The following is a 16,027-nucleotide window of genomic DNA, read 5'->3' as shown; positions in this document are numbered from 1 at the left end:
GCGTACCGTCCCCACCCCTCCCTCCAGAGCTGGTGAAGGCAGGGGTCACCTGGTTGTGTCTGACCTGGCAGAGACCCTCCACTTCCCCCAAGGAGGACGACATCTTCTACAGCCTGGAGATGGACGAGGACGAGGTACGGCTCAGTCATATGACATTACATACTGATGAGGAAGAGGTACGGCTCAGTCATATGACATTACATACTGATGAGGAAGAGGTACGGCTCAGTCATATGACATTACATACTGATGAGGAAGAGGTACGGGTCAGTCATATGACATTACATACTGATGAGGACGAGGTACGGGTCAGTCAGTCATATGACATTACATACTGATGAGGACGAGGTACGGGTCAGTCAGTCATATGACATTACATACTGATGAGGACGAGGTACGGGTCAGTCAGTCATATGACATTACATACTGATGAGGAAGAGGTACGGGTCAGTCAGTCATATGACATTACATACTGATGAGGAAGAGGTACGGGTCAGTCAGTCATATGACATTACATACTGATGAGGACGAGGTACGGGTCAGTCAGTCATATGACATTACATACTGATGAGGACGAGGTACGGGTCAGTCATATGACATTACATACTGATGAGGACGAGGTACGGGTCAGTCAGTCATATGACATTACATACTGATGAGGACGAGGTACGGCTCAGTCATATGACATTACATACTGATGAGGACGAGGTACGGGTCAGTCAGTCATATGACATTACATACTGATGAGGACGAGGTACGGGTCAGTCATATGACATTACATACTGATGAGGACGAGGTACGGGTCAGTCAGTCATATGACATTACATACTGATGAGGACGAGGTACGGGTCAGTCATATGACATTACATACTGATGAGGACGAGGTACGGCTCAGTCATATGACATTACATACTGATGAGGAAGAGGTACGGGTCAGTCATATGACATTACATACTGATGAGGAAGAGGTACGGGTCAGTCAGTCATATGACATTACATACTGATGAGGAAGAGGTACGGGTCAGTCATATGACATTACATACTGATGAGGACGAGGTACGGGTCAGTCATATGACATTACATACTGATGAGGAAGAGGTACGGGTCAGTCATATGACATTACATACTGATGAGGACGAGGTACGGGTCAGTCATATGACATTACATACTGATGAGGACGAGGTACGGGTCAGTCATATGACATTACATACTGATGAGGACGAGGTACGGGTCAGTCATATGACATTACATACTGATGAGGACGAGGTACGGGTCAGTCATATGACATTACATACTGATGAGGAAGAGGTACGGGTCAGTCAGTCATATGACATTACATACTGATGAGGACGAGGTACGGGTCAGTCAGTCATATGACATTACATACTGATGAGGAAGAGGTACGGGTCAGTCATATGACATTGCATACTGATGAGGACGAGGTACGGGTCAGTCAGTCATATGACATTACATACTGATGAGGACGAGGTACGGGTCAGTCAGTCATATGACATTACATACTGATGAGGACGAGGTACGGGTCAGTCAGTCATATGACATTACATACTGATGAGGACGAGGTACGGGTCAGTCAGTCAGTCATATGACATTACATACTGATGAGGACGAGGTATTGGTCAGTCATATGACATTACATACTGATGAGGACGAGGTACGGGTCAGTCAGTCATATGACATTACATACTGATGAGGACGAGGTACGGGTCAGTCATCTGACATTACATACTGATGAGGAAGAGGTACGGGTCAGTCAGTCATATGACATTACATACTGATGAGGACGAGGTACGGGTCAGTCATATGACATTACATACTGATGAGGAAGAGGTACGGGTCAGTCATATGACATTACATACTGATGAGGACGAGGTACGGGTCAGTCAGTCATATGACATTACATACTGATGAGGACGAGGTACGGCTCAGTAAGTCATATGACATTACATACTGATGAGGACGAGGTACGGGTCAGTCAGTCATATGACATTACATACTGATGAGGACGAGGTACGGGTCAGTCATATGACACTAGCTAACATTTCCCTAAACCGTGAAATTGTTCTGCCATAAAGAGACATGGCTTGAATTCTATTCTTGTCCCTTTAAATGTTTCTCTCCTCTAAAAGTGTCTGTGTGTATCAGACAGTGTTTGTATTTTAAGATGGACTTGCTTTGTGCTCAGCTAGTCTTTGTCTCCCCTCTGTGTCCCCTGTCTCCCCTCTGTGTCCTCTGTCTCCCCCTCTGTGTCCTCTGTCTCCCCCTCTGTGTCCTCTGTCTCCCCTCTGTGTCCTCTGTCTCCCCCTCTGTGTCCCCTGTCTCCCCCTCTGTGTCCTCTGTCTCCCCCTCTGTGTCCTCTGTCTCCCCTCTGTCTCCCCCTCTGTGTCCTCTGTCTCCCCTCTGTCTCCCCCTCTGTGTCCCCTGTCTCCCCCTCTGTGTCCTCTGTCTCCCCTCTGTCTCCCCCTCTGTGTCCTCTGTCTCCCCTCTGTCTCCCCCTCTGTGTCCTCTGTCTCCCCAGGGTTATGGCTTCCAACCCAGCTATGATGGCGATGAGCTGTCCTGCACTGTCAAGAACCTGCACAGGAGCACCAAGTACAAGTTCAGGGTAAGTCACTCTGGGGCCAGTCAGTCTATAGAGTCATACAGCCGATACAGTCTATAGAGTCATACAGCTGATGCAGTCTATAGAGTCATACAGCCGATACAGTCTATAGAGTCATACAGCTGATGCAGTCTATAGAGTCATACAGCTGATGCAGTCTATAGAGTCATACAGCCGATACAGTCTATAGAGTCATACAGCTGATGCAGTCTATAGAGTCATACAGCTGATGCAGTCTATAGAGTCATACAGCCGATACAGTCTATAGAGTCATACAGCTGATGCAGTCTATAGAGTCATACAGCCGATACAGTCTATAGAGTCATACAGCTGATGCAGTCTATAGAGTCATACAGCTGATACAGTCTATAGAGTCATACAGCCGATAGTCTATAGAGTCATACAGCCGATACAGTCTATAGAGTCATACAGCTGATGCAGTCTATAGAGTCATACAGCTGATGCAGTCTATAGAGTCATACAGCTGATGCAGTCTATAGAGTCATACAGCTGACGCAGTCTATAGAGTCATACAGCTGACGCAGTCTATAGAGTCATACAGCTGACGCAGTCTATAGTCATACAGCTGACGCAGTCTATAGAGTCATACAGCTGACGCAGTCTATAGAGTCATACAGCTGACGCAGTCTATAGAGTCATACAGCTGACGCAGTCTATAGAGTCATACAGCTGACGCAGTCTATAGAGTCATACAGCTGACGCAGTCTATAGAGTCATACAGCTGACGCAGTCTATAGAGTCATACAGCTGACGCAGTCTATAGAGTCATACAGCTGACGCAGTCTATAGAGTCATACAGCTGACGCAGTCTATCAGAGTCATACAGCTGACGCAGTCTATAGAGTCATACAGCTGACGCAGTCTATAGAGTCATACAGCTGACGCAGTCTATAGAGTCATACAGCTGACGCGGTCTATAGAGTCATACAGCTGACGCAGTCTATAGAGTCATACAGCTGACGCAGTCTGTAGAGTCATACAGCTGACGCAGTCTATAGAGTCATACAGCTGACGCAGTCTATAGAGTCATACAGCTGACGCAGTCTATAGAGTCATACAGCTGACGCAGTCTATAGAGTCATACAGCTGACGCAGTCTATAGAGTCATACAGCTGACGCAGTCTATAGTCATACAGCTGACGCAGTCTATAGTCATACAGCTGACGCAGTCTATAGAGTCATACAGCTGACGCAGTCTATAGAGTCATACAGCTGACGCAGTCTATAGAGTCATACAGCTGACGCAGTCTATAGAGTCATACAGCTGACGCAGTCTATAGAGTCATACAGCTGACGCAGTCTATAGAGTCATACAGCTGACGCAGTCTATAGAGTCATACAGCTGACGCAGTCTATAGAGTCATACAGCTGACGCAGTCTATAGAGTCATACAGCTGACGCAGTCTATAGAGTCATACAGCTGACGCAGTCTATAGAGTCATACAGCTGACGCAGTCTATAGAGTCATACAGCTGACGCAGTCTATAGAGTCATACAGCTGACGCAGTCTATAGAGTCATACAGCTGACGCAGTCTATAGAGTCATACAGCTGACGCAGTCTATAGAGTCATACAGCTGACGCAGTCTATAGAGTCATACAGCTGACGCAGTCTATAGAGTCATACAGCTGACGCAGTCTATAGAGTCATACAGCTGACGCAGTCTATAGAGTCATACAGCTGACGCAGCCTATAGAGTCATACAGCTGACGCAGCCTATACAGTCATACAGCTGACGCAGCCTATACAGTCATACAGCTGACGCAGCCTATAGAGTCGATACAGTCTATAGAGTCATACAGCTGATACGGCTGACACAGTCTATAGAGTCATACAGCTGACAGTCTATAGAGTCATACAGCTGATACAGTCTATAGAGTCATACAGCTGATAGTCTATAGAGTCATACAGCTGACGCAGTCTATAGAGTCATACAGCTGACGCAGTCTATAGAGTCATACAGCTGACGCAGTCTATAGAGTCATACAGCTGACGCAGTCTATAGAGTCATACAGCTGACGCAGTCTATAGAGTCATACAGCTGACGCAGTCTATAGAGTCATACAGCTGACGCAGTCTATAGAGTCATACAGCTGACACAGCCGATACAGTCTATAGAGTCATACAGCTGACACAGTCTATAGAGTCATACAGCTGATACGGCTGACACAGTCTATAGACTCATACAGCTGATACAGCTGATACAGTCTATAGAGTCATACAGCTGACAGTCTATAGAGTCATACAGCTGATACAGTCTATAGAGTCATACAGCTGATACAGTCTATAGAGTCATACAGCTGATACAGTCTATAGAGTCATACAGCTGATACAGTCTATAGAGTCATACAGCTGATACAGTCTATAGAGTCATACAGCTGATACAGTCCATAGCGTCATACAGCTGATACAGTCTATAGAGTCATACAGCTGATACAGTCTATAGAGTCATACAGCTGATACAGCTGATACAGTCTATAGAGTCATACAGCTGATACAGTCTATAGAGTCATACAGCTGATACAGTCTATAGAGTCATACAGCTGATACATCTGATAGTCTATAGAGTCATACAGCTGATACAGCTGATACAGTCTATAGAGTCATACAGCTGATACAGTCTATAGAGTCATACAGCTGATACAGTCTATAGAGTCATACAGCTGATACAGTCTATAGAGTCATACAGCTGATACAGTCTATAGAGTCATACAGCTGATACAGTAATAGTCAAACAACTAATACAGTCTAGTAATACAATCTATGGAGTCATACTGAGCGCGAGATAGAAAGACAGAAGTGAGTGATTGAGGGTAAGAGGAGAGAGACGGAGAGAAACGGGGGGAAAGACGCCGAGACAGAGAGAGGAACCAAAGAGATGTTGAAAGAGATGGGGAGAGTGGGAGAGAGGAACCAGGGAGAGTGGGAGAGAGGAACCAGAGAGAGTGGGAGAGAGGAACCAGGGAGAGTGGGAGAGAGGAACCAGGGAGAGTGGGAGAGAGGAACCAGGGAGAGTGGGAGAGAGGAACCAGGGAGAGTGGGAGAGAGGAACCAGGGAGAGTGGGAGAGAGGAACCAGGGAGAGTGGGAGAGAGGAACCAGGGAGAGTGGGAGAGAGGAACCAAAGAGAGTGGGAGAGAGGAACCAAAGAGAGTGGGAGAGAGGAACCAGGGAGAGTGGGAGAGAGGAACCAAAGAGAGTGGGAGAGAGGAACCAGGGAGAGTGGGAGAGAGGAACCAGGGAGAGTGGGAGAGAGGAACCAAAGAGAGTGGGAGAGAGGAACCAAAGAGAGAGGAACCAAAGAGAGTGGGAGAGAGGAACCAAAGAGAGTGGGAGAGAGGAACCAGGGAGAGTGGGAGAGAGGAACCAGGGAGAGTGGGAGAGAGGAACCAGGGAGATGTCGAAAGAGAGTGGGAGAGAGGAACCAAAGAGAGAGGGAGAGAGGGAGAGAGGAACCAGGGAGAGTGGGAGAGAGGAACCAGGGAGAGTGGGAGAGAGGAACCAGGGAGAGTGGGAGAGAGGAACCAGGGAGAGTGGGAGAGAGGAACCAGGGAGATGTCGAAAGAGAGTGGGAGAGAGGAACCAAAGAGAGAGGGAGAGAGGGAGAGAGGAACCAAAGAGAGTGGGAGAGAGGGAGAGAGGAACCAAAGAGAGTGGGAGAGAGGAACCAGGGAGAGTGGGAGAGAGGAACCAGGGAGAGTGGGAGAGAGGAACCAGGGAGAGTGGGAGAGAGGAACCAGGGAGAGTGGGAGAGAGGAACCAGGGAGAGTGGGAGAGAGGAACCAAAGAGAGTGGGAGAGAGGAACCAGGGAGAGTGGGAGAGAGGAACCAGGGAGAGTGGGAGAGAGGAACCAGGGAGAGTGGGAGAGAGGAACCAGGGAGAGTGGGAGAGAGGAACCAGGGAGAGTGGGAGAGAGGAACCAGGGAGAGTGGGAGAGAGGAACCAGGGAGAGTGGGAGAGAGGAACCAGGGAGAGTGGGAGAGAGGAACCAGGGGAGAGTGGGAGAGAGGAACCAGGGAGAGTGGGAGAGAGGAACCAGGGAGAGTGGGAGAGAGGAACCAGGGAGAGTGGGAGAGAGGAACCAAAGAGAGTGGGAGAGAGGAACCAGGGAGAGTGGGAGAGAGGAACCAAAGAGAGTGGGAGAGAGGAACCAAAGAGAGTGGGAGAGAGGGAGAGAGGAACCAAAGAGAGAGGGAGAGAGGAACCAGGGAGAGTGGGAGAGAGGAACCAAAGAGAGTCGGAGAGAGGAACCAGGGAGAGTGGGAGAGAGGGAGAGAGGAACCAAAGAGAGTGGGAGAGAGGGAGAGAGGAACCAAAGAGAGAGGGAGAGAGGAACCAGGGAGAGTGGGAGAGAGGGAGAGAGGAAACAAAGAGAGAGGGAGAGAGGGAGAGAGGAACCAAAGAGAGAGGGAGAGAGGGAGAGAGGAACCAAAGAGAGAGGGAGAGAGGAACCAAAGAGAGTGGGAGAGAGGAACCAAAGAGAGTGGGAGAGAGGAACCAAAGAGAGTCGGAGAGAGGAACCAGGGAGAGTGGGAGAGAGGGAGAGAGGAACCAAAGAGAGTGGGAGAGAGGGAGAGAGGAACCAAAGAGAGAGGGAGAGGAACCAGGGAGAGTGGGAGAGAGGGAGAGAGGAACCAAAGAGAGAGGGAGAGAGGGAGAGAGGAACCAAAGAGAGAGGGAGAGAGGGAGAGAGGAACCAAAGAGAGTGGGAGAGAGGGAGAGAGGAACCAAAGAGAGAGGGAGAGAGGGAGAGAGGAACCAAAGAGAGAGGGAGAGAGGGAGAGAGGAACCAAAGAGAGTGGGAGAGAGGGAGAGAGGAACCAAAGAGAGAGGGAGAGAGGGAGAGAGGAACCAAAGAGAGAGGGAGAGAGGGAGAGAGGAACCAAAGAGAGTGGGAGAGAGGGAGAGAGGAACCAAAGAGAGAGGGAGAGAGGAACCAAAGAGAGTGGGAGAGAGGGACCAGAGAGAGTGGGAGAGAGGAACCAGGGAGAGTGGGAGAGAGGAACCAGGGAGAGTGGGAGAGAGGAACCAAAGAGAGTGGGAGAGAGGAACCAAAGAGAGTGGGAGAGAGGAACCAGGGAGAGTGGGAGAGAGGAACCAGGGAGAGTGGGAGAGAGGAACCAGGGAGAGTGGGAGAGAGGAACCAGGGAGAGTGGGAGAGAGGAACCAGAGAGAGTGGGAGAGAGGAACCAAAGAGAGTGGGAGAGAGGGAGAGAGGAACCAAAGAGAGAGGGAGAGAGGAACCAAAGAGAGTGGGAGAGAGGAACCAAAGAGAGTGGGAGAGAGGAACCAAAGAGAGTCGGAGAGAGGAACCAGGGAGAGTGGGAGAGAGGGAGAGAGGAACCAAAGAGAGTGGGAGAGAGGGAGAGAGGAACCAAAGAGAGAGGGAGAGAGGAACCAGGGAGAGTGGGAGAGAGGGAGAGAGGAACCAAAGAGAGAGGGAGAGAGGGAGAGAGGAACCAAAGAGAGAGGGAGAGAGGAACCAAAGAGAGTGGGAGAGAGGGAGAGAGGAACCAAAGAGAGAGGGAGAGAGGGAGAGAGGAACCAAAGAGAGAGGGAGAGAGGGAGAGAGGAACCAAAGAGAGTGGGAGAGAGGGAGAGAGGAACCAAAGAGAGAGGGAGAGAGGGAGAGAGGAACCAAAGAGAGTGGGAGAGAGGGAGAGAGGAACCAAAGAGAGAGGGAGAGAGGAACCAAAGAGAGAGGGAGAGAGGAACCAAAGAGAGTGGGAGAGAGGGAGAGAGGAACCAAAGAGAGTGGGAGAGAGGGAGAGAGGAACCAAAGAGAGAGGGAGAGAGGAACCAGGGAGAGAGGGAGAGAGGGAGAGAGGAACCAAAAAGAGTGGGAGAGAGGAACCAAAGAGAGTGGGAGAGAGGAACCAAAGAGAGTGGGAGAGAGGAACCAAAGAGAGAGGGAGAGAGGAACCAAAGAGAGAGGGAGAGAGGAACCAAAGAGAGTGGGAGAGTGGGAGAGAGGAACCAAAGAGAGAGGGAGAGAGGAACCAGGGAGAGTGGGAGAGAGGGAGAGAGGAACCAAAGAGAGAGGGAGAGAGGAACCAGGGAGAGTGGGAGAGAGGGAGAGAGGAACCAAAGAGAGAGGGAGAGAGGAACCAGGGAGAGAGGGAGAGAAGTAGAGCCCCGTTGTGTGTCTGATCACTGCTGTTTGATCTTCAGGGTTAATTAGACCAGGGATCAGTGTTTTCCTGTCTCGGGGAGGACGAGGAGAGGAGGGTGATTGGCACACAGTGCTCTATGACTCATATGACTGCAGGGATCTAATGATATTAGGCTAGTCTCCCCTCCCACTGCAATGTTTCCCAAATGGCACCCTATTCCCTATATAGTGCATTACTATTGATCAGAGCCCTATGGGCCTTGGTCTAAAGTAGTGTACTATTTAAGGAAAATGGTTCTATTTGGGACAGATGCTGACTCTCAGGGTAACAGGACCTGTTCCACAATCCCACACATCGGTAGACCAATCAGTGGCTAATTAGGTAAGCATTGTGGGAAATGGTAAATTGGTCTTTATTGTGAACTCGGATTGGAAGGCGTCAAGCAGCCCATTTTTGGTAGCTGAGCAAATGTTTTCTCACGATGCAAACGGGGGTTGATGTAAATCCAGTTAAAATCATCACGGTCGAATACAGGCTGAATCGAATCACTTTTCAGCACACTTTTCCCTCCCTCTGTCTCTCTGCTCCCCTACGCTCTCTCTCTTTCTCTCTCCGTCCGTTCAGTTCAAAGGGCTTCATTGGCACGGGAAACTTGTTTACGTTTCCCCGATTCAATTGAAATAAACAAAAGTGAGAAGACACGAAACAACATCACAAAAAAAACGATTTGAATTTAACAGTAAATATTATTACACAAAATCACAGTGACGACAATGTGCAAAATAATGTTTGATTTGTTTAGAAATTCTTTGGTCTTTTGTGATCTGTGGGAAATATCCGTCTAATATGGTCATACATTTGGCAGGAAGTTAGGAAGTGCAGCTCAGTTTCCACCTCATTTTGTACGCAGTGTGCGCATAGGCAGACCTGGCTCTCGAGAGAAGACAAGCTATGGTGGCCTTTTTTCAATAGCATGGGCTATGCTCACGGAGTCTGTACAAAGGATTTTCTTCATTTTGGTTCAGTCACAGTGGTCAGGTATTCTGCCACCGTGTTCTCTCTGTTTAGGGCCAGATAGCATTGAAATTTGCACTGTTTTTTTTTTTATTGGTTCTTTCCTCTGTCAAATAGTTATCTTTTGCTTTCTCATGATTTGGTTGGGTCTAATTGTGTTGCTTTCCTGGGGCTCTGCGGGGTCTGTTTGTGAACAGAGCCCCAGGACCAGCTGGCTGAGGGCTCTCTTCTCTAGGTTAATCTCTTATGGTGGAGTGTGTGAGAAATGCTTCTTTGTAGGTGCTTGTAGAATTGAACAGCTCTTTTCTGGATGTAGATAACTAGCGGTTATAGTGTTAATTCTGCTATGCATGCACTGTTTGGGTTTTTGTATTCTATATAAAGTATATTTTAGCAGAATTCTGCATGCGGTCTCAATTGGGTTGTTTGTTCCATTTTGTTGGTTGGTGAGTGGACCCCCAGACCTCACAACCGTGGAGGACAATGGGTTCTATAACTGATTCAAGTATTTTTATTTTTAGACAGATCCTAATAGGAATGTCGAGTTTAATGTTTTTTTTGTTGTTGATGGCATTGAATGCCCTTCTTGCCTTGTCTCTCAGATCGTTCACAGCCTTGTGGAAGTTACCAGTGGTGTTAATGTTTAGGCTGAGGTAGATATAATTATTTGTGTATTCAAGGGCAACGGTGTCTAGATATAATTTGTATTTGTTGTCCTGGCTACTGTTGTCCTGGCTACTGTTGTCCTGGCTACTGTTGTCCTGGCTACTGTGCATAATCTGTGTAGAAGATCTAGGTGCTGCTGTAGAAACTCCTTGGTTGGCGACTGAAGCACCAGATCATCTGCAAACAGTAGACGTTTGATTTCTGAGTCCAATAGGGTGAGGCCGTGTGCTGCCAATTCATTGATATACACTGAGTATACAAAACATATAGAACACCTGCTCTTTCCAGGTGAACCCAGGTGGAAGGTATGATCCTTTATTGATGTCACCTGTTAAATCACAATTCAATATTAGGAAAGTATTCCTCATGTTTGGTATACTCTGTGTATATGTTGAAGAGAGTCGGGCTCAAACTGCATCCCTGTCTCTCCCCACGGCCATGGGGAAAGAAATATGTGTGTTTATTGCCCATTTTAACCAAACATTTGTTGTTTGTGTACATTTATTTTATCATGTCTTATCCGTTTCCCCCCCCAACACCGCTTTTCATCCATTTGTATAGCAGACCTTCATGCCAAATTGGGTGAAGTTTAAAAAAAAATGTTTTATCAACAAAGCATGAGAAGATGTTTTGTTTTGTTTGTCAGTAAGGGTGTGCAGGGTGTATACGTGGTCTGTCGTACGGTATTTTGGTAGGTAGCAAATTTGCTCAGGACATTGTTTTCACTGAGGAAATGTTGGAGTCTGCTTTTAATACTGCTGGATTTTTCCAACATTGCTGTTGATGCAGATGTCATCGTAATTGTTGGAGTCAAATTTGTCTCCACTTTTGTGGATTGGGGTGATCAGGCCTTGGTTCAAAATATTTGGGGAAGATGTCAGAGCTGCAGGTAATGTTGGAGTTTAAGAATAGCCAATTGGAATTTGTGGTCTGTATTATCATTTCATTTAGGATACCACCAACACTTTAACGACGCTAGGTGGCGGTAGTGACCAGCTCTTTAGCGTTGCTAGGTGGCAGTTGCGACCATATCTTTAGCGTTGCTAGGTAGTGGTAGCAACCATATCTTTAGCGTCGCTAGGTGGCGGTAGCAACCATATCTTTAGCGTTGCTAGGTGGCGGTAGCAACCATATCTTTAGCGTCGCTAGGTGGTGGTAGCAACCAGATCTTTAGCGTCGCTAGGTGGAGGTAGCAACCAGATCTTTACCGTTGCTAGGTGGCGGTTGCGACCAGGTCTTTTGCGTCGCTAGGTGGAGGTAGCGGTCACATCTTTAGTGTTGCAAAGTGGCGGGAAGTGGCCGTTTAGCCGGTAGTGGATTGGGGTGATCAGGCCTTGGTTCCAAATATTGGGGAAGATGTCAGAGCTGCGGGTAATGTTGGAGTTTAAGAATAGCCAATTTGAATTTATGGTCTGTATGTTTTATCATTTCATTGAGGATACCATTAACACCCCACACCCTTTTTGGGTTGGAGGGTTTGTATTTTATCCTATGGTTCATTCAATGTAATTGGATAATCCAGTGGGTTTTGCTAGTCTTTAATAGTTGATTCTAAGATTTGTAGTTGATCATGTATATGTTTTAGCTGTTTGTTCTTCGTTATAGAGCCAAAAAGATTTGAAGTGGTTTATCTGTACTTGCTACTTGCTCTCTGCCCCCCCCCCCCTTCTCAAATGAAATTGTATTTGTCACATGGCCTGAATAGAACAGGTGTAGACCTTTCAGTAAAAGCTTACTTACAAACCCTTAACCAACAATGCAGTTTTAAGAAAATACCTTCAAAAAGTAAGCGATAAGAATAACAAATAATTAAAGAGCAGTATTAAATAACAATAGCGGGGTTATATACAGGGGCACCGGTATAGAGTGAATGTGCGGGGGCACTGGTTAGTCAAGGTAATATGTACACATAGGTAGAGTTATTAAAGTGACTATGCATAGATAACAGAGTAGCAGCAGTGTAGAAAGGGGGGGGGGGGGTAATGCAAATAGTCTGGGTAGCCATTTGATTAGATGTTCTGGAATCTTATGGCTTGGGGTTAGAAGCTGTTTAGAAGCCTCTTGGACCTAGACTTGGCGCTCTGGTATTTTTAGGGCCTTCCTCTGACACCGCCTAGTATATAGGTCCTGGGTGGCAGGAAGCTTGGCCCTGGTGATGTACTGGGCCGTTCGCACTACGTCCAGCTTGTCTCACAACCGAAGATCACGTGTAACCAGGACTTTTGAGACCAGCCACCTGGACAGCTGATGAAACTGTAGGTTTGCATAACCGAAGAATTTCTGCACAAACCATCAGAAACTGTCTCAGGGAAGCTCATCTGCGTGCTCGTCGTCCTCACCAGGTTCTTGACTTGACTGCGGTTTGTCGTCGTAACTGACTTAAGCATTGTGAACTGAGTGCCCCATGGTGGCTGGCGGTGGGGTTATGGTATGGGCCCGGCATAAGCTACGGACAACGAACACAATTGTATTTATTGATGGCAAATTGAATGCACAGAGATACCTTGACAAGCTCCTTAGGCCCATTGTCGTGCCATTTGTCCGCCTCCATCACCTCATGTTTCAGCATGATAATGCACGGCCCCCATGACGTAAGGATCTGTACACAATTCCTGGATGCTGAAAATGTCCCTGTTCTTCCATGGCCTGCATACTCATCAGACATGTCACCCACTGAGCATGTTTGGGATGCTCTGGATTGGTGTAAACGACAGTCTGTTCCAGTTCCCGCCAATATCCAGCAACTTCACACATCCATTGTAGAGCAGCGGGACAACATTCCACAGGCCACAATCAACAGCAATGATCAACTTTATGCGGTGGAAATATCATGCTTCATGAGGCAAAAGGTGGTATCACCAGATATTGACTGGTTTTCTGATCCACGCCCCTACCTGTTTTTTAATTTTTATTTATCTGTGTCCAACATATGCATATCTGTATTCCCAGTCATATGAAATCTATAGATTAGGGCCTAATGAATGTTTTTCAATTGACTGATTTCCTTATATGAACTGTAACTCAGTAAAATCTTTAAAGTTGTTGCATTTATTTTTGTTCAGTGTAGCTAACATTCTTTGATAACTGGTTAGATGGCATTATGCATTTCCAAAACGGTGTTTTACTTTAATGTAGCTGTAAGCTAGGTGTTGATAGCAACTGGCTGACTCACGCAGTGTTAATTTAAAGTTAGCAGGCTAATTGGCTAGCAACCTTGAAAGTTGATTCGTAACAATAAATAAAGTATTTGCTTTTAAGTTGTCTGAAAATTAAGTTGAAGCCAGTAGTCATGAGTGCAAACAATTTGGTTTAATTAAGTGATGCATTTGAAGTTATTTCTGTTGAGGTTTACATACAAGGCTGGCTTGCCGTGTTCTCCATATTATATTACACCCTTGGAAAACATTTTCTGACATGACTACGGAATGCTGATCGGTTTTATGTAATAACTCGCAAAAAATATAGAAAGTGAGTTTTAACTTTGCATTGGGACATGATGCATATACTAATGCAAATCTATATGTCTCATGTGGTGAAGAGGAGACGAAGATACGGGTGCCTTGTGACAATTCATCGGCTTGTGGGTAACCCGCCTTTACCATCCATCCTATTGGCCATTGTGCAATCCCTGGATAATAAACTGGATGAGCTCTGTTCGAGACTATCCTACCAACGGGACATTAAATACAGCAATATCTTATTTTTAACTGAGTCGTGGCTGAACGACGACATGAATAATATACAGTTGGCTGGGTTTTCCGTGCATCGACAGAACAGCTACCTCCGGGAAGACTAGGGGTGGTGTGTTTGTCAATAACAGCTGGTGCTGTCAATAACCCAGCCGCGAGCTGCCTAGTGACGCGAGCCTACTAGACGGGTTAAATGCCTTTTGTGCTCACTCCGAGGAAAGCAACACTGAAGCATGCATGAGAGCACCAGCTGTTCCGGACAACTGTGTGATAACGCTCTGCGTAGCCAATGTGAGTAAGACCTTTAAACAGGTCAACATTCACCAGGCCACAGGGCCAGACGGATTACCAGGACCTGTACTCAGAGCATACACGGACCAATTGGCAAATGTCTTCAATTACGTTTTCAACCTTTCCCTGACGAAGTCTGTAATACGTTTCAAGCAGACCACCATAGTCCCTATGTTAATTTTTTTACTTTAGTTTGTTTAGTAAATATTTTCTTAACTGTTGTGGTTAAGTGCTTGTAAGTAAGCATTTCACGATTTGTATTTGGGGCATGTGACATAAGTTTGGTTTGATTTGAACATTTACACATTGAGCAGCAAGATGGTTTGGGGAAAGTGTGGTGCAACTAGGGGTCAATATTTTGACAGCCCCCCCCCCCCGCCACTTAATTTTCCATCATTGTGTTTTCCCTTGCTATATACTCATTTAAAGTGACGACCTCCTGTAATTTCAGTTCCAAGCGAAAGGGGCAGAGAACTGGAGTGCTTTTTCCCCCCTAGCTCTGTACAGGCCAATCAACAAAACACAGTCAAGTGAGCGCAGGCGAGAGTTGGAATTTGGCTGCTGGACAAATAGATGAGATTCCTGAGTGTCTCTTGATGAGTGATATTGTGACAATAGAAATACGTATTTTTCTGACCCTAGAAATACTTTCAATGAAGGCCTGGATGAGGAATGTGTTATTTATTTATATATATATATATATATATATATATATATAGTTTTTCCTTTTCTATAATTGTGATTCCTGACTGCTGCAGTATCTCCTCCCGTCCTGCAGGTGGCGGCCTACAACACTGAGGGGAAGAGTAACCCCAGTCAGGTGGCAGAGTTCACTACCTGTCCAGACAGACCAGGAGGACCATGTAGACCCGTCATCAGAGGCAGGGTGCTGCCCAACTCCTTCAGACTGGCATGGGGTGAGTAGACGCAATCATCATCATCTCAAACACACACAAAGAAATATGATCTGCTCACAATGGTGATACCGATCAAAATCCCTCTCACCGATACATCTGTGCTACCAGAGCTTTGTTTGTTTTCATGTCTGTTGATAACACTGACCACCCTTGGTGTGATCAAGAGTACTGGCCACCCTTGGTGTGATCAAGACTACTGGCCACCCTTGGTGTGATCAAGAGTACTGGCCACCCTTGGTGTGATCAAGAGTACTGGCCACCCTTGGTGTGATCAAGCCCACTGGCCACCCTTGGTGTGATCAAGAGTACTGGCCACCCTTGGTGTGATCAAGACTACTGGCCACCCTTGGTGTGATCAAGACTACTGGCCACCCTTGGTGTGATCAAGACTACTGGCCACCCTTGGTGTGATCAAGAGTACTGGCCACCCTTGGTGTGATCAAGAGTACTGGCCACCCTTGGTGTGATCAAGACTGCTGGCCACCCTTGGTGTGATCAAGCCCACTGACCACCCTTGGTTTGATCAAGACTACTGGCCACCCTTGGTGTGATCAAGAGTACTGGCCACCCTTGGTGTGATCAAGCCCACTGACCACCCTTGGTGTGATCAAGACTACTGGCCACCCTTGGTGTGATCAAGAGTACTGGCCACCCTTGGTGTGATCAAGACTGCTGGCCACCCTTGGTGTGATCAAG

General features: G+C 47.0%; 1 protein-coding gene across 1 annotated transcript in view; it reads left to right on the top strand.

The window, feature by feature from the left end:
• Positions 1–5: 5 nt before the first annotated feature.
• The window catches only part of LOC106581560 (fibronectin type-III domain-containing protein 3A), a gene marked incomplete at its 5' end in the record, with an annotated part of 70,019 nt that continues 53,997 nt past the window's right edge, over positions 6–16,027 (top strand). Inside the window, 3 exons of the mRNA XM_045711964.1 lie at positions 6–134; positions 2,537–2,623; positions 15,193–15,331. Of these exons, the coding sequence (XP_045567920.1) occupies positions 6–134; positions 2,537–2,623; positions 15,193–15,331 (355 nt within the window). The remainder of the gene's footprint in view (positions 135–2,536; positions 2,624–15,192; positions 15,332–16,027) is intronic.

This window comes from Salmo salar, unplaced genomic scaffold, assembly GCF_905237065.1.
Source record: "Salmo salar unplaced genomic scaffold, Ssal_v3.1, whole genome shotgun sequence".
Taxonomy (NCBI): domain Eukaryota; kingdom Metazoa; phylum Chordata; class Actinopteri; order Salmoniformes; family Salmonidae; genus Salmo; species Salmo salar.
Note: the sequence above shows the minus strand (reverse complement) of the source record. Positions and strands in the feature narration are given on the sequence as shown.